This window comes from Notothenia coriiceps, unplaced genomic scaffold, assembly GCF_000735185.1.
Source record: "Notothenia coriiceps isolate Sejong01 unplaced genomic scaffold, NC01 NC01_scaffold00037250, whole genome shotgun sequence".
Taxonomy (NCBI): domain Eukaryota; kingdom Metazoa; phylum Chordata; class Actinopteri; order Perciformes; family Nototheniidae; genus Notothenia; species Notothenia coriiceps.
Genome location: NW_011369951.1, coordinates 12,932,754 through 12,951,982, shown reverse-complemented (window position 1 = coordinate 12,951,982; position 19,229 = coordinate 12,932,754). Strand labels below are relative to the sequence as shown.

The 19,229-nt window shown below is 40.2% G+C and overlaps 3 protein-coding genes across 4 annotated transcripts in view; 2 read left to right on the top strand and 1 right to left on the bottom strand.

The window, feature by feature from the left end:
- Positions 1-6,201, top strand: part of LOC104966995 (cationic amino acid transporter 3-like) — an 18,476-nt gene extending 12,275 nt beyond the window's left edge. The window contains 6 exon segments of the mRNA XM_010796360.1: positions 1,401-1,476; positions 1,479-1,503; positions 2,248-2,477; positions 2,617-2,783; positions 4,252-4,360; positions 4,459-6,201. Coding sequence (XP_010794662.1) covers positions 1,401-1,476; positions 1,479-1,503; positions 2,248-2,477; positions 2,617-2,783; positions 4,252-4,360; positions 4,459-4,613 — 762 coding nt within the window. The 3' untranslated portion in view covers positions 4,614-6,201.
- Positions 6,202-8,601: 2,400 nt separating this feature from the next.
- On the bottom strand, positions 8,602-14,602 carry LOC104966994 (ras-related protein Rab-39B-like). The gene is made up of 4 exons (XM_010796359.1): positions 14,258-14,602; positions 13,092-13,324; positions 11,932-12,202; positions 8,602-10,965 (listed from the first exon to the last, which is right to left on the bottom strand). Exons 2-4 carry the CDS (start codon positions 13,304-13,306, stop codon positions 10,810-10,812), a joined length of 642 nt encoding a protein of 213 aa, XP_010794661.1. The 5' UTR covers positions 13,307-13,324; positions 14,258-14,602; the 3' UTR covers positions 8,602-10,809.
- A 1,090-nt stretch (positions 14,603-15,692) lies between these two features.
- The window catches only part of rab38c (RAB38c, member of RAS oncogene family), a 5,067-nt gene continuing 1,530 nt past the window's right edge, over positions 15,693-19,229 (top strand). The window contains exons 1-4 of one of the 2 annotated variants that reach the window (XM_010796357.1): positions 15,693-15,732; positions 15,968-16,177; positions 16,933-17,063; positions 18,008-18,145. In XM_010796357.1, the coding sequence (XP_010794659.1) occupies positions 15,985-16,177; positions 16,933-17,063; positions 18,008-18,145 (462 nt within the window). In that variant the 5' untranslated portion in view covers positions 15,693-15,732; positions 15,968-15,984. Of the gene's footprint in view, positions 15,733-15,761; positions 16,178-16,932; positions 17,064-18,007; positions 18,146-19,229 lie in introns of those variants that run through there. The other variant, XM_010796356.1, reaches the window with a different exon arrangement.

Below are 19,229 nucleotides of genomic sequence, written 5' to 3'. Positions count from 1 at the left end.
GCGTTGGACCTTTCCACTCGGGCAGAACAGCAGCTTGATGGTTAAAGTCTCCCGGAGCGGTTTCTCCTCCGTCTCCATGCCGTACTCGTCCACCGCTGTCTCCTCCGCTCACGGCCACCTTCTCCCCTTCCCACCATCTCCACCAGCTCTCCGTCTGGCTGAGGAATTCAGTCTGCCGGGCTGGTACTGCAGAGGGAGGGGAGATATGTGAATTCCTCAACTTTTATTATAAGATTACTTTATCTGTGCCCAGAGGATTGGGATGCAGGTTATTCTTCTAAACTGCTTCTTTGATATTTGCGATGTCTTGCTAAAGAGTAGTTGCCACATTAATTACAACTTTTCAGAAGACTTTGTGTGCTTTATTAGAGATGGCAAAAGTAACACAGTCTTTACCAAGTAGAAGTAGAAATACTCGTGTTTAAAACAGATACTCAAGTACTGACTAAACTAAAGTAAAAGTAAAAGAAGTATGGGCTTTGAAATGTACTTAAGTAAAAAGTCCCATAACTTCCAACTGGTTTACGATTTTAGTAAACTGACCCTCCCACTTTTATATAATAGAACAGGTAAGATGTCATTGTTAGCTAATGATTGTTTCGATGCTGAACAACAGCAAATGACAGACGTTTTTCATTGGTCCCTCTGTTCTTTAGAGAAGACCAGAAGGATGGATTACACGGTCGGTTTCAAATCAATAGGCCACGCAATGGCTCTAATATAATAATGCACACGCCACCCCAAACACACATTAAAACTAAAGTAACCAGCCTGTGTTGAAAGAATGCAAGAAGTAGAAAGTGCAGGATTGGTGTTAAAGTGTAAGAAGTAAAGTTGTTCATCAGAAAAATAAGTAGTGTATAAGTAAAGTATGTACTATGTCTGAGTTCTAAAGTAATTTGTACTCCACACTTCCCCCTCTAGCATTTAATGAATTAAAAAGTGCTTAACCTGAGGATGAGGACACAGATGGGCCCACTAGAAGAGTACGCCAACAGAGTTCCGAAGACATGAGGTCCGACCAGCGCTGCCAGGCTCGAACAGGTGAAGGCCATCAGAGCTGTAAGGAGGAGTAAAAAGGGAGTCTTAGAAAATAACAAACGTTTCTGTAACGTCAAAAAAACAAAGCTTTGATGGGCTAAGACTGCCTACAATGCAGGAAAGAAAACCTTAGTTTGCATTTATGCAGATCTTTTCTAAGGTTATTGATCTCTAGCCAATGCCAGTGAGTCATGCTATTGCGTTAGGATCAATAACTCTTAGAAAAGTCTGTCATAAATGCAAACTGAAGGTTTTTTCCGCATTGTTAGGCCAGTCTTAGCATCAAAGATTTGGTTTTGACGTTACAGGAAACGTTTTATTTTCTAAGAAATCCCTTTTTAACTCCTCCTTACAGCTTTCTGATGCCTTCCTGTTCGACCTGGCAGCAGCTGGTGGACCTCAATGGGTGTATCGGAACTCGTGTTGGGTACTCTTTAGGGCATCTGCTGTCCTCATCCTCAGGTAAGCACTTTTTATCGGATTAAAGCTAGAGGTTGGAAGTGTGGAGTACAAATACTTTGTTACTGTTCTTAAGTACATACTTTACTTCACTACTTATTTTTCTGACGACTTTTTACTTTTACTTCTTACACTTTTAACACAAATACCTGCACTTTCTACTTCTTGCATTTTCAACACAGGCTGGTTACTTTAGTTTTAATGTGTGTTTGGTGGCGTGTGCATTATTATTTAGAGTCATTGCGTGCCTATTGATTTGAACACGATCCGTGTATCCATCACTTCCTGGTCTTCTCTAAAGAAGAGGGACCAATGAAAACGTTGTCATTTTGCTGTTGTTCAGCATCGAAACATTCATTCGCTAACAATGACATTATTGTTCTATTAATATAAAGTGAGGTCAGTTACTAAAAATGTAAACAGTTGGTAGTTATGGGTACTTTTTACTTAAGTACATTTCAAAGCCCATACTTCTTTACTTTTACTTTAGTTTAGTCAGTACTTGAGTATTTTTAAACACGAGTATTTCTACTTCTACTTGAGTAAAGGATGTGTGTACTTTTGCCATCTCTAATAAAGCACACAAAGTCTTCTGAAGTTGTAATAATGTGGCAACTACTCTTTAGCAGACATCGCAAATATCAAAGAAGCCAGTTTAGAAGAATACCTGCGTCCCAATCTCTGCACAGATAAAGTAATCTTATAATAAAAGTTGAGGAATTCACATATCTCCCCCTCCCTCTGCAGGTACCAGCCCGGCAGACTGAATTCCTCCAGCCAGACGGAGAAGCTGGTGGAGATGGTGGAAGGGGAGAAGGTGGCCGTGAGCGGAGGAGACAGCGGTGACGAGTACGGCATGGAGACGGAGGAGAAACCGCTTCGGGAGACTTTAACCATCAAGCTGCTGTTCTGCCCGAGTGGAAAGGTCCCAACGCAGACGTCCGGGAACATTGTCTACGCCACCACCGCTATCATCTGTAAGTGTGGCTGGGAGGAATCTCAAGATGGCTGATAAATAGAGAACAAGGATAATAAGCTAACCATCATTGTTAGTCAATTGTTGGGGCAACCTAGGATTTTGTTATCTAACCTTGTCTCCTGCTTGTCTCTTTGCAGCCGTTTTTATCACTGTCCTCTGCGTTATCTTGGCTAACTGTCTCAGAGAGCTGCTGGCGGGACATGCAGGCGTCGTGGTGCCGTGTGTCATCCTGACTTTACTCTGCGTCGTCTGTGTCATCATCATCTGGAGGCAGCCGGAGAGCAAAGAGGCTCTCACCTTCAAGGTAACCACACACACTCTGTTTATTGATCTTTCCAAAGCTTTCGATACCGTCGATCATCAAATCCTGAAGCAGAGACTGGCCAGTACTGGCATATCCAGCCATACAGTGGGGTGGTTTGTGAACTATCTCTCTGAAAGGTCCCAATGTGTTCATTTTGATGGGCTCACTTCTGAGTGGTTAAACATTACAAATGGTGTTCCTCAAGGTTCTGTTTTAGGTGCACTTTTATTCTCCATCTATATCAACAGTTTAGGTCAAAATGTGGATGAAGCAACTTTACATTTTATGCTGATGATACCGTGATGTATTGTGCAGGTGCCTCCATTAAGGGGGCTGTTGTTAAATGACAGGCTGTTTTTCATATTATTCAGACGCAGCTCTCTGAGCTTAAGCTTCTTTTAAATGTGGATAAAACTAAGGTAATGCTATTTTCAAAAGACCCCAGAGACACCAGAGACAGCTTTGGATATTGTTTCTACGCAAGGAAAAGTTCTTGAAGTGGTTACCTGTTATAAATACCTTGGTATCTGGCTTGATGATTGTCTCTCTTTTAAACCTCAGGTCAATAATCTGTTTAGAAAGCTGAGGGTGAAGCTAGGTTTCTTTTTCAGAAACAAGTCCTGTTTCTCGCTTGAGGCCAGGAAAAGGCTCTGTGACCTTTTTAGCTATATATATATATATATAGATTTGATATATATGAATGCACCTGCCCATTACCTGACCAAGTTAGCCTATCACAGTGTGCTGAGATTTGTTACAAACTGTAAAACACTTACTCATCACTGTACCCTGTATGCAAGGGCAAGTCTGCCATCACTTACTGTTCGGAGACTCAGTCATTGGTCGTGTTCATCTTTAAAGCCATGCTGGGTAAACTACCACCTTACATCTGCTCACTGATATCACAGAGAGTCGCAAGTAGCTATTGCCTAGGATCCCAGGATGTGTTTTTATTACATGTACCAAGTGCTAGGACTGTTTTAGGCACAAAAACGTTTATGTGCGCAGCTCCTCTAGCTTGGAACACTCTGCAAAACATATTGAAAATTAGCATTTTGGTTCCCCTGCATCATTTTAAAGCACAGCTGGATGACTTGATATTTGATACTCCTGGTACCTGTCTTTGTGAATAAGTTTGTAAATTATACCCCTGTCATTATGCTGTATGTGTCCTTTTGTTTTCTGTTACATGTGTAACCAATGTGCGGCAGGTCTCCCTTGTAAAAGAGATCGTTGATCTCAATGGGATTTTTACCTGGATAAATAAAGGCCACAAACAAACAAACAAACTTCTGAGTTAGCACCCGTTGTGTTACAGATAGGGAGATATGGCTGTTTTGTTTTGGCATTATAAAACTACGTATACTTAGGTACACATTGTTCCCTGACTCTCTCACTGAGTGCTACCTAGAGAAGAACCAGGTAAAGTTTAAAATAGTTATGCTGACTCTCCCCCTGTCCTCTGAAGGTCCCTCTGCTGCCCTGGTTGCCCCTGTTCAGCGTTTTCGTCAACATCTACCTCATGATGCAGCTGGACCGAGGAACATGGTGCCGCTTTGCCGTCTGGATGCTTATCGGTACAATATAAACATTACCAATGGTGTTTCTCATTTCTATTGCTTCACTTTTCTGTGACTGTTTTGTAACTTCCCGTTGCTTCTCTCCTCCTCTCCAGGTTTCGCTATCTACTTCCTATACGGTATTAAGAACAGCAGTGAAGCAGCCAGGCGGAAGTCCCCACGCAAATACGCGCCCGCGCTGCAGACCAAGAGCCCGATCTACAAGGGCGCCCCCGACAACAGCGACGTGGAGGGAGGCAGCAGCCCCTGATGCCCACTGCCGTAGACCTGGGGGGTGTTGCCAGAGCAACTACACACGTTTTGGCAGCGAGGTTGAACTGGCGGCCAAATGCTGCGATGTAGGCGGCCTGGAGCGCAGCCCTGGGTTTAAAGGGAGGAGAGGCAAGAGAGCGCCACACACACACATCTTACCTCTGACTCCGAGGCTGATTAACTTGATGGCTAGACACTGTGACAGGCCACTCTCTGGCCCATGTGTCCGTTTAATCTGTCTATTCGTACTTAGCCTTAGCCCTCCGGGAGATATTTACCTGCCTATAACATGCTTTCGATGGACCTAACTAACAAAGTGTACTGCGGCGCACCTGAGGCCGTTAACTGGAACAATGTTAAAATGTAACTGTTCCCGTCTTCACCACCTCTCCGTTACCGGTGCGCTGTAGATCCACCGGCTAGAGAGTAGTATTATGAGTTGAGCTAGTGAAGGTCCAATGGTCAAGACACGTGGATCAGTGAGTCTCACCCCCACAATGTGCGAGAGCCTTTAGTAGAGATAGTTTCTAGTTTATTGGTCCTTTGTTCATTGCAGCAGCCTGGTTGTTTGTGTGTAAACAAGCCGGCACTGAGTCTGTGCTTTACAGCATCAGTGTGTTCGATGTCATCACACTGTACGGTTCAGTGTCCGAGGCTGAAGTCCACGCTTTACAGAGCCCCCCCCTCCCGCTCCCAGAGAACAGCCAGACAGCTTCTGTACACGGGACCTTTTTTAAGTCATATTAAATTAGTTGCATATCGTTAACTATCTGTTTCCTATAGACTGTATTGAAATGGTATTTTATGGCTTTCATTTTAACATGATCCAGAAAACAAAATGTTTTTTAACTGCCCAATGGGCAACAAACTTCTTTCTACCCTTTACAGGGCCATGAACTTGATTTGAACAAAAAACTGCAAAGCAAGAGTCACATCATTAAACCTCTGCTCTGCTTTCTGATAGGGAAAACCCCATCCATCTCCAAAACATGCTTTCATACACTTATTTGCCAATATTTGGTTTGATATGGGCATGTACATATCTATGAATTTCAAATAATCTAATTAGCAAATTCCAGATTTCCTTTACATATGTGTTTCATGTCATTCGCATGGCTGCACCCAGATATTTCTGCAGATCTGGGGAGGGTTGATCAGATTTGCACTTAATGAGGTCATTAATCGCATCACATTTAAAATATTATAATCTGTCCACCTCTGGCTGATCTGGGAGCCGGGGATTGTTTCTGAATGAGGGGTCTCTCTTTTTCATCACCACTAAAATATCGCATTCACCTTTTTTACTTGTGAAAAGACGCACAACGGTTCTTGTTTAGTTTCAAGCCAAACTAAGGAAGAATTAGAGAGTTTCCATCACTTTCATTTTATTCATCCGTATTTTATGTGTACTACTTTATTAACTTCTACTGATAGATCTGTTAATATTCAAATGTTTATAGTATTGTTTGTTTGGGATAGCTTTTCTTCAATCTCAATCAACTGGATATGATTTTTAGGTGTTAAAGGGCCCATGTCATGCTTTTCCGGTTATTACCCGTCCCCTTGTGTGTTATGAAGGTTTTTATGCATGTAAACGGTCTGCAGAGTCAAAACCCTCAAAGTACACCCTGTAGCGAGTAAAACTCTTAACACAGAAAATACCTCCCCAAAACGCCTCGTTGGAGATACGTCACTGCCATTGATTCTTCCGGGTAACTCATGATGTCATGCGTTACCCGGAACCCGGAACCAAATGGACCAAGCCGTGGAGCGGTTACGTTAAGCCCCCGCTGATTGGTCCAAATTGACCAATCCACGGACTTCCTCACACACACACTCAGTGCAGGCAGCTCTGCTGATCTCTCCTCCCTGGCTGCAGGCTGATAACAGACAGTTGGGATCGCGGCGAAATTCTCTCTGCAGACCCATTCTCACAGCGTTTATCAACCTTTTTCTTACTCAATATCAAGCCACACTTATTGTTTTTACTTCGGCTGTGACTTTGTGTGTGCTCAGGGTGAGTTTGGCTGTGTTTCGCTGTCGCTAAACAAGGAAACAACACCTCCACGGAGTTTAGCGCGATTCACAACGTCCTGACCAATCAGAGCACACTGTGCTCTGATTGGTCAGGACGTTGGGGGCTGGAGCTACAACGAGCCGTTAAAGGTAGAGAGTGAAATTCTGTGAATACACGTAGTTTACAGAGATGTTGTATGAGAAACCAATGTGAGTTTGGAAAATTGCACAATATAAATCTATTCTAGTAGACCTCAACAATGGAATTATGATCAATGGCCATGACATGGGACCTTTAATGTATTTTGATTGTTACATGTACAGTTTTTAGTGTGCTGATCTTTTTTTGGTCTCCTGCTTTAATGTTTATTTGTTTCCCCTTTTGTTGAAAATGTCTTGCGTCACCAAATCCTAAATCTTTCTGACCAAATGAACTTGTTTTGGAAACTGGGCTTTCCATTACAAACGACCACTAACAGTTGGTCTCTAAATTGTGTAATATATATATAAAAATATATTTTTTAACCCCGACCCTCTGGAGTCTTTATAACTTATTGTTTATAGTATTTTTGGGGATTTCTAGTAAACTGCTTTACTGTAGATTGTACAGTATTTGTTTAAAACCGTTTCTTCATTTGTTTGATGCTGTATATTATACAAACACACTATTTTAACATATGACCTTGATAGGTGAGAATGTTTTACTTGTAAATTACACTAAAGGCATTTCATTTCATAATTAATGCTGCTGAAACCCCTTTTTTTGATGAAAATGGTCCTGGTGGATGCACTATTCCGGCATTTCTGTAGATGCTGCCTGTTGTTGCTTATGAAATGATCCTACCTTTTTTAGATGTGTAAAAACATGTCATATCACACACAATGTTTGTGGAGAAGGGAGATGAAGAAGAGGTAGATTTGGATTGAATTGGAACTCGATAACTTGGTGCCTAAAGAGCCATCCTTCTGCCTGAGAGACACCGGGGCTGGAGAAACAAAGAGTCCAGCTGTATATCAGAAACTATTGAAATACTTTCACTCTGATATCATTAAAGGGTGTGTGGCTGTGGCTCCTGTCACTCAGAGCTCTTCATTCTCAGCCCTCGTGCCTTTGAACAATCCATACCATCATCTCCCCTCCTCATTGCTATCTCATTAACCGTAATGATCTATTTTTCGCTTTGTTTTATATCCTGTACATATGGCTGTCATGTACAAAAAAAACAAGCTGTATTTTCAATGTTTTTTTTAAAATAAAAATAATTCATGCTAATGGAAGGTAGTCAGTGTTTTATCTACCTCTTTTGTTATTGAAGATAACTTCAAACCTCCTCAGAATGAGCTGCAGGGGAAAGGCTATTTAAAGACCACTTTTACTGGTTTTCACCTGTGACCTCACTTGAATATTGGTATGTTTAAAATGCACTCAGTCAGTAACCTTTCATCTGTTATACAAAATAACTCTCATGCATCCTGCAGCCTGAAAAATGTCATTCTTAAATGTATCTCCATAAAATAATCACATACATCTTTATTTATTTAGTCAGTGTTTTACTTTATGGTAAAACAAAGTAAAGAAAGTATTGATAAAGTGAAATAAACACAAACCCTTTGGCATGGTTCAGCCATCCTGTGCACCTCTCCCACAAAATGGCCAGGCAGTGTAGTTTTACACTACATGCCTTCCTTCCTGTTTGAGGCCCTCTGTCTGCCTTGTCCATATTTGGTAACTGTCCATACCTTTAGTACTAAAAACTCCCTTCTGCTCTCTGGGGTGTAGATATGACAGAGAAATTAAAGCTATACGTACATGCAAATATTAGATAAGCAGCCTAATCTACTTTGGTTACCAAGGAAGAGACCAAATAGTATTTGGTCAAGCAGCAAGAAAACCATATCATGTGAGAAAATGAATTCAAGATTCAGAATTGCAAATAGTATATTGAGAATTATGATTTTTATTTAAAAAGTTGTACCAAATTAACTGATTCAAAATATGAATTCCTTCAAAAAAATCGAAATGGCTGCCCTTTTTCCCCACTCTCTCCAACTTTTTCTATATTAAAGGCAAAAGGCCAAAACCATCGTTATACTTTTTAATTGTCTTTCTTTGAAGTTTTTATTTGAAATGTGTTTAATTATTAATAAGTAAGAATAGGCCTCATTTTGAACATGTGTTGAAAAAGCTCCCCACACTGAGGCTGCCCTCTACTGGTCGCAGACAGTATTACTGTTAACATTGAGTTTGTCTACTTCCGGTTCTGGTTACACAACAGTATCAGCAAGAGTAATATGTTAAAGAGAGCAGCGAACCTCCGATTTTGTGCACACAACAAATCTTTATTAATGTCTCCAGGCATGTATTATTGATGACACTTGTGCTATAACAATCCCAGAGTCACAACAACATCGAACAGTCGGCTTTGTCAGGGTTTGGTTTCAAACTAATTATTTACAGGATGTGTGTAATGTGACACCAGTGTATTTCCTACCACCCTACAGTTCAGATATTTTAATACACAGTTTTATCTTTGAACAGGAAGATGACTGTGTGTGCTAGTTAGGCTTCTTTCCTCCAAAAGGCACTCGGAGGAGACTCTTCCACTGGACTGTTACACTTTATGAACTCACTCATCTTTATTCCTAAACTGTTGAATTAGTGAATATGAATGCCAACAATCTGTCCTACAGTCTGAGCAACCAATCGGGGTTCAAATAATCCACATTTTTCAAATCCGTCAGTGTTTCACATACAGTTATGTATCTTCATTAACTCTGCTTTTTTCTGATGAGATCCCAGGAACTGAATGCAATGGCTATTAACAGTATATCAAAAATAAAAATGATTTTAATTATTTGGAAAATGTGGGTTAAAATGGAGGCATGCATCGCTTAAAGTTGATTAATTGAATTAAGTGATTAGGTATAGGTGTGAGAGGAGATTGTAACCAGAAGGTATCGTGTAATGTTAAGTGTTAATTGTGAATGTTTAAACAGACTTTTGAAATCAGTACGGAGCCCCAAAGTGTTGAATATCGAAAAGACAAGTCATTATGACAAATTACACAAACACATTGTGTAAAATAAAAAAATATCTCACCTTTTATCCGATCACATTGTTTAAGTTAACACAACAGCTGCTAATAAAATTAGACAATACCATAAAATGATGATAAAATAAGTAAGGAAATATTTGAGAAAATTACCCTTATCAACTAAAAACTTAGTGAAAAAAGGAACGATAAGATCACATGTCAAACTAATGAGTTTAATCATTTATTCAGTAATTTCACTAAATCAACCGTTGGTTTATGTGTATTGTACATATAGGCATATGATTATTAATAATTTTTAAATAAATATTGAACACCTTGGGGTTCCATACTAAAGGCTTTAAGGTGCTGACCAGTAAACTAACACAGTAGTTGTAGTAAACATGAATTTAGGTACTAACTATATTTAAAAATAATCCTTACTATGATTAGGTTGTAATGGTAATCAGTGAGCAGCTACAGTAGCTTTTCCTTTTCGACATTTTAACAAACTCCTTCAGATATACAACAAAGAGTCCAGCCAGGTGTCATACTTTGGTTCAATTTGACTTCATCACACTTCGCCCTCTTTCTGTATTAAGCCACTAGGATTTGAGATGCAGTAAGATCTGTTTTCCGCCTCGTCTCTCTCACTGCGTATCTGGACAAGGTTGCAATTTATTCAAAGTATTACACATGAAAAGGAAGAGACATGGCTCAGTCTCGGCATCACTGAATCAGGTTTAAATATAAAATAAAACACATTACACTGACAGTATCAGTCTTTAAGAGATGTGTGCCAACAACATATAACTGCCTACGGGAGTATAACTGTAGGAAAGGCTGAATGTGCAGTAAAGCTGAAGTGTTGAGGGTCTGCAGGATTATTACAGTCACATGCACACAGAACAGGAAACAGGGTTAGGATGCTGCTTGTGCTTCTATCAACAAAGAGCCAAAAACAGGCACCAGAAGGATTAAACAATGTCTTATTTATAGAATTAAGGTGTGTAACTGAGCGGGGGAAATAGAACGAGTCTCCAAAAAGTGGTCTGCGTGCAGCCGAGGCTGGAGAGAGAGAGCTCCTTCAGAAGGAGTCCTCTGAAGTATGGCCGCCCGTCAGCCCCCCATGCTGCAGTGGGGGAGTCAGCAGAAGCACTGCCGGTTGCCCTTGGTGACCTCCTCGGAGGAGTGGACCGTGTTGGGAACAAGTCCGCTCTTTACGCCCTCCCAGCCGTCCTGGATCTTGATGTCCCCGCTCTGTACCAGCGCAAAGATGTCCCTCGTCAGATCCACAAACGCCTGAGAAAAAGAAGCACAAAAAAAAGATTGTGGGGGATTCTAAAGTAATCAGATTACTTATTAGTCCCAGAGTGGGGAAATGTACATTGTTACGGCAAAAGTGGCATAGCAGGTGAAAAGAAAGCCAGCAATAATAAAAAAGAAAAGCATACATTAGTGAAAACACAAAAATAAAGACAAATAGGTACACAACCATGGATACAAAATGAGTGGAAGTAACTTAAAAGAAACTGAGTGACATAAATAGCATTAAAGTATTGAGACCCTATGCAGTACATGTTGGGACATTTATAAAAATGCATGTATTTGACATAAAAGGGATTTTTGCACGGTATAATTGCAAACAAGTGTTTATGTGAGTTGAGGAAGGCAGCTGGTGTTTAAGCTTTACATCTATTTGTTTGTTTTGTAAAATGACTTTTATGTCAGTTTAGACATCAACAGGATGCAATTTTGTGAAATGTTTATAAAGTCTGACACAAGATTTAAAGCTTGCCTAAATAGTTCAGAAATGACTTTTAATTCAACTCAGATCTTCACTGCCTCGGTCAATTTTCTGTATAATATATAGGACCTATATTGTGAAACACAGTAAATAAGATTCCATGTAAGTCACCAGTGTTAAAAAACGGAAAAACGAATTTCCAGATAATCCAGGAGCTAAGAATTAAGGTTACATTTTAGTTTGGGAATTTACTTTGCTGTTGTTTATTTTCTATAGTTTATTTGTGTTAACTATACTATGATTATGTAATTGTACTTCTCCTATGTGTAACCTTTCACAGAATAATGACTTGGTTTAGAATCTATAAAAAATATTGAATTCAGTTCAGTTTGATTTGAAAGTACTTTATTTAAGTGTAAAGCCTTGAAAAGCTTGATAAGCTAATCAAGTGTCACCCCTAGCCAATGTTGTTGTGCTATTCTCGAGCTTGTATCTGAAAACCAGTGAAATCTCCTCCACACCTTCTCCACGTTGATGGACTCTCGTGCCGATGTCTCCACGTAGCGCATCCCGAAGGCCCCGGCCAGCTTCTCTGCCTCCTGGAGGCTCACCTGCCGCTGGGCCTCCAGGTCACACTTGTGCCCGACCAGCAGGAAGACGATGTTGTGTGGCTGCACGTGGCTCTGGGCCTCCTCCAGCCAGTTGTGGACGTTGGTGAAGGAGCGGCGGTTCGTGATGTCGAAGAGTAACAGCCCCCCCACTGAGTTACGGTAGTACGCTCTGGTGATGGACCTGGGGGGGGGGTAGAGAGAGAGAGAGAGAGAGAGAGAGAGAGAGAGAGAGAGAGAGAGAGAGAGAGAGAGACTAACTTTGTTTTCTGTTCTGAAACTAATAATCCCAAACCAATGCATTCAGCTTGTTTTGGCCAGATTCTGCAAATGTACATGTGATTAATGCAAAGTATGATGGCTCAATGACGTATAAAATGGAGAAAAATGGGATATTTAGTTTAGAATTATATAGAAATAAGAATTTGATACCCCGCTATGGCCTGTTGTCTATATATTAATGTTTTATTGTTTTGTTCTCATTACTTTTTGTGAAGATTGTTCGGAGATAATATACTATGACAATTTAAGAGACAAAAAAATAAACTTTATAATAGAGCGTATTACATATTTGAACGGTGGGAGATCATGTTTAATAATATGTCATAGTATAGTATATTAGGACCATTTCTTACCAGTATAACACACACACACACACACACACACACACACACACACACACACACACACACACACACACACACACACACACACACACACAGGCTCACAAGGTGAAAACAATACCGGCTACACACTGTTGTTGGGGCTGGTAAACTGGACATTTAGTATATACTGTAAACTCTGTGAGGTTTGAACAAATGTATCTGTATTGCCCATCTGAGGAGACATCCAACAGGATCTGGACAAGGCTGGGGGAATGAGAGCAAGAGGTGTTTATGTTATGTTGGTGTTGTGTGGATTTATAAAAAGAAAGCAAACTTAAACACACACAAAATAAATGCATGTAAAACCAGAAGAGATCTGAGTGACTTGTGTGTGTGTGTAGGTTATAATATCTGTTTGTGGATGGATGAAGAGAAAGTCCAAATAGGGAATAAGGAGCTTGGCCTTACCTGAACCTCTCCTGTCCCGCTGTGTCCCAGATCTGCAGTTTGATTCTTTTGCCCGGCTCGATCTCCACCAGGCGGGAGAAGAAGTCCACCCCCACCGTAGGGTCCGACACCTGGGCGAAGCGGCCCTCAGTGAACCTCCGGATCAGACACGACTTGCCGACCGTAGAGTCTCCGATGACGATCAGACGGAACTGATAAAGCCATATTGTCTCCATGTCTCACCTTGATAAAATCTGTGGGGAAATAAAATCATTCAGTCATCCATGTTATGGCTTTAAGTGTATTTTCTGCCTAACAACCCAAACATAAAGGCACTGAGTTTATGATCATATTCAAAGGAACATGAGATGATTCCTTGAAAAATTAATCCACCTTTTGACAAAATGAGTTACATAAATGTTCCACATCGAATCCATATTACGATGTAAAATATTGTTTTAACAGATAAATGCACCTATTTAAAAAACAAAGATAACTACAACTGAAATTAAACCTTCTCCAAAAGTTGAATTATGAGCCATATCTACTAGTTATGCTCAATTTTGATACTCAAATACAAAATTGTGTGGGCTGTGTCTCACAAAATCTTTGACTGTTTCAGATTGTCTCAACAATATCAAACATTTTAAGGGAAAACATGATATTAAATTAAAACAAATCTTGATCAAACCCACACAAGAGCCTCTAAAGACATAGAATAATCCTATTCCTGGATTATGGCCGCCACCATGAGGGGAGAGTAATAGACCCAAACCCCCTCAGCGGGGTCCATGTGATTTACAGTTGGGTGATCTAATTTGGGGGGGGGTAGGGCCACTCCTCTTGAACTCAATAAACATTGGCGTAGTCAGCCCCCATGTGGATAAGAGGTGGTTGTTGTGCAGCAATAACACACAGCAATAACACACAGGGCGTCCTTGAAACTAGCCAAACGTAAGCTACATGGAGAGATGGCTGCTAAACAGGACTGCTAGTTGATAACAGATATTTGCCTCTGATGCTAGAAGACCTCCAATGTCTAAGATATCCTTCAAGGTTTATTAAAAAAAGAGTAAATCACTTGACTCATGAGGCCCAACCCATTTAGCTTAATGCAAGTGTGAGTATTGACAATAACGATTACACTTAGGATACAAATGCGGTAACATATGTCAATAATAACGTACCTTAAAGTTAATAGCTCAGTAGCTGTAAAAAGCAAACCCCATATCGATGATTTGGTCTTCTAAAAACGATCTTCCAGTAGCAGTGGTTGTGTTACAGGAATAACCGAACACAAACATGCATCATTAACCCGGCCTGCTATCCACCATCAGCACGTGACTCTTTTAAAATGACGGATTAAAGCAGCCTGTTGCAAATCGACTGAGGATCCGAGCTGCAGCTTCTTCAGACTGTTGATGATATTTCCGTGAAGATCCGCGTAGGAAATGGCAGCAGGAAACAGAAGCAGCATCAAATCTCCTCCTCGCCCTCATCAGCACCACTACCGTAACTGCACGCGGTCGCGGAGCTGCGCAGCAACAATGGCGGGGACCGGCTGCTGCTTTCATAGGCTGTGGGAGAACAAATAACGTAATTACGAAATGAGCGAACACGAACATTTGATGAAATATCATTATCAAATATGCTAATCCCTATAGCCTACTGGGAGATACACTTTAAGTTAACACATTGCAAATTAAAATAGAAACGGATATAAAATATGTCCTACACACATTTAACAATTCATAGTAAAATGTGTTGTTAGACTCATTTTAGTTATTTATTTGCTGCTAAATACAAACCAACTTTGTGCAATATGTGCTGTGCAATATATATATGCCTTTAATAACTGTGTAATTTATACCTGGCAGCTAAATCAATATATATATGCCGTTAATAACTGTGTAATTTGTACCTGGCTGCTAAACCCTTGTTACTGTTACAAGGTATGTATCTTGTATTTTGTAAATTGTATAACTTGCTGCTGTCATACCGTCAAACTATGTGCAATGTGTGCTTTATGTGCAATATATACTTTATATACATATGCCATCTTTAATAACTGTAATATATAGGCTACCGGGCTGCTAAATCCTTGTTTTTTATCTGTATTTTTGAAAAGTATGTAACTTTTTTAGTTTTTATCTTTTTTTAGCATATTGTTTATTATATTATAACTTATACTTTTTTAACGCATGTAAGATATGCAACACTAAGCTGTCTGTGGCTCTTTCCTGCTGTAACGCTGCAAATTTCCCCTCTGTGGGACTAATAAAGGTATTCTGATTCTGATTCTGATATTCAACCTGGTTAAACTAGACATATTAAACTAAAGATTAAATAGGAAAATACTATAGGCCTATGGGATCATTACACCAATTTCCAACATGATTTTTTCCACTACGAATAACAAACTTTTATATTTACTGCAATTTCACTTTTCTACAGCAGGGTGTTTTTCTGGTTGCAAATTAATATGAACCCATACCTTCTATGATCAGCCAAGTAAAGTACGTAGGCTCCTGTTGCATTAATACTTTTGTCGTAAACCTACCGTAGAAAAATGCTCTGAAATTTCACAGGCGACTTTTTACGACGACCGCTGAACGCAGCACCAGTTAATAACATGTGTGGTGGAGCTTCTCACAGGAGCGAGGTAAACGGAGTCAGACTGTCATGTGTGATTAAACGGGTGGTTGACAATTTATCGCGCAAATCTCGATGATATTGGATCATATCTTGTTTTTTGTGTTTTATACTACAAAAACATGTCTTACTAGTCAAACATCATAATATCTAGGCTAGGTGTGACTTTATACCTAGTTTACAGTTTTTTGGGAACCTTCATAAAGTTACTATAATTCTCCAACGAGTTTTTTGTGTGTGTGCAGAGTGCAGAGCTGCAGCTATGCAGCAGGAGCTTTTGTTCAAAGTGCTGGTCATTGGAGACCTGGGAGTGGGGAAAACGTCCATCATTAAGCGGTACGTGCATCAGATCTTCTCCCAGCACTACCGAGCCACCATCGGGGTGGACTTCGCCCTGAAGGTGCTGCAGTGGGACAACGACACTGTGATCCGCCTGCAGCTGTGGGACATAGCAGGTCTGTCAAACTGTTACATACTGAATTACAGGTTTATTGTGGCATCAGTTGACCGTTCAACTATAAACATCTGCTGTATTTGTTTACTGTAGGAACATTTAGTTTAAGGATCGTTGGTAAGAAAAGCTTCAGCAGCTGTGAACATCTGTATTCCTAAACCTCCAAGAAATAAGCTTTTGAAATGCATTTGAGGGAAGTTTTAGGAAAGTATAATCATGTAGGAACATTAGAAAAAATGGTAGTTTGACACAGTACTGCATCTCCAATTTAGCCTATTAAGCAATTTCTGAGTCCAGGATGTCTTGTGTTTGCCATTCCTCAAATATGTTTGCTTTCTAAAACAATCAAAAGTGTCTTGAAACAATCTACTGCACTAAAATACACTTTTTTTTGTTTTACTGTTATGACTCAGTGATATCAGTTGATAGAATTGACAGTTATGCAGTGAGAGATGTGAACACAGGGACAGTCTGTTTGTGCCCGCTGGATGCCTGGTCCCTCCCTGTCATTTGAAGCCTGGTCGAGGAATGTAGATCTTGTGCCTGGCTGTGACTCAACTGATCCCATGCTGATAATATCAGTCACATGATGGGTGCTTCTGCAGAATAAACAAACAGTGTACACACACAACATTGCTTTATTTATCACTAATAAACAATGATATTAGTTGATTCGATTTTTACAGACTCTAAAAAGGTTCCTTTAGTTTAGATACATTTTTGTGTGTGTCTGATTGGCTGTACCATGCGTCCCAGGGCAGGAGCGCTATGGGAACATGACTCGTGTCTATTACCGGGAGGCGGTGGGAGCTCTGGTGGTGTTTGACGTGACGAGGGCCTCCACGTTCGACGCCGTGCTGAAGTGGAAGGACGACCTGGACTCCAAGGTGTGCACAAACTAAGGCCTTTCCTTCTAACCTGTCATTCTGTCACTTTCAGCGAACACCCACAACAATCTATGCCAAGATACAGTTAAGGTTAGGGAAGGGATAAATGAATATATGTAAATACACATCATCTATATTTCAGTCTAAATGTCCAACATTTCATTGCAGTAGTTCAAAACTTGCTGTAGTCACCTTGGTTTCATGTACTATAGGAACAAATTCAAAGTGTGATTTTGCTAGTAGGTTTAACAGCTGTCAAAAACACAAGTGTGTGTTTGTTGAAAGCTCCACAGTCTGGGACTCAATAAAGTAGTTTGAAAACTTGAAGCTGCAATGCAGAACATGTGCACGAAGCGGAGGTAAAAGGTAAAATGTTGGAACTGCTTGAATTGTCAGTCGATGCTTATGGATCCCTCTCCCCCTCTCTCTATTTACAAAATGCACACCTCAATACTGTGTCACATATTGTACTGCTTGTCATCCAACCATGTACAAAGGCCAAAAGTGTTAACTTTAAAGCCAGAGAGGTGTTAATTACTCAAATGGCCCATATTTTTGGGACAATCCATCCTGGTGGACATGGTGAAGCACTCATACTAGCAAAAAGGGACAGAATAGTGTGAAAAATTAGAAGAACAAAAGCTTGGGTTAAAATAATAGTGAGTACCAACATAGCAAAGGTGTAAGGGAAGGGGGTTTCAGATTTAATTTCCTCATCTAACAAGCACTTCTTTTGAATCATTCTGACACCTTAAAGTGGTTACAACAGATATGTTCATCATAACAAATTAACAAATGTAAAGGAAAAGTGACAATGTGAAAGGAAATACATACTGTACCTATAGTATAAAAGTTCATGAATAGATACAACACCTTCTCCTACGGTTCCACTTTTAAAAGCCTTAATTAAAATCATCCCTTAACATGTCTTTCCTCTCCCTAAGGTGACCTTAAACCATGGGAGGCCGGTTCCAGTGGTCCTCCTGGCCAATAAGTCAGACCAGCTGGGCTCCCAGCAGCCCAAACTGGACTCCTTCTGCAGGGAGAACGGCTTCGCTGGCTGGTTCGAGACCTCCGCTAAGGTACGTGACTTTGGATGCACCTTTCTGAAGTCAAATCAGTGGAAAAGGTATTTAGAGTTAGATTGAGGAGGTAGTAACATTACATTATCACTAATCATTTAATATAGCAATATCTACTGTATGTCAATATAAAAAGGTTAAAAGTATTGTTTTGTATAAACCCCAAATGGAAAGAGTTGTCTGGGGTTTAACTTGAGTCAAAGACTTAATCACATTCATCTTCCCTAAACATTATTTACACAGTCAGGTTAACTACATATTAAACCGTAGCCATGCTTTACAACAAAAGCCCAAAATACAGACACATGATTCTGGTAAATACTGAAGGGTGTTCAGTACAAACACTAAAAGTGAGAAAACCTTATTTACCTTGCTCTCAAGAGAGAAACAGAGGAATGTCTGCAGTCTGGTGTGAAGTAATCTTCTGTATTTTCCTCCCGTTCAGAGCCCATCTAATGAGTTACACACCAGGGTGCGAGTCAGAGACAGGAGTGTAGTTAGGGAACACGAAGGCGAGGTCAGGATGAAAAGGGAGCTGGTCAGTGGACAAAAGTCAGACTATTATTGGTTGAAAATACACCCTTACATTTTTTAGCATGACATAAACATTGGTGTCAGCAAAGGTAAAGTGAAGGCCTTGGTCAAACAGTACAAACTAAGTATACAGTATGATGTAACATGACACATAAGTGTTTCAAACAGTGTTATGTTCTTAGCATTGAATGGTTCTCTAGGTCATGTTGAAATCACCGACCTACTGATTTTATAGTACTTGAAACGTGAGCCCCAAAAAGTTTTCCCTTAGACGTTGAGTTCTCCACAGTGACTTTGACTTTTCTCAAAACTGGATTTAAAATGTCATTCTCCTTTTATTTGTTTGCAATTTGAAATGTCAAGATAGTCCTTTCCAATATTTTCCAATGTTAGTTTACACCAGCGTTTCTCAAAGTATGGGGCGCGCCCCACTGGTGGGGCGCAGAGATGTGATAGGTGGGTCACAAATGGACGCGATCAACGGGAGATTATTATTATTATTATTTTTTTTAAATAAATGTTTTGGACCTCAGGCCAAAACCGAACCTGG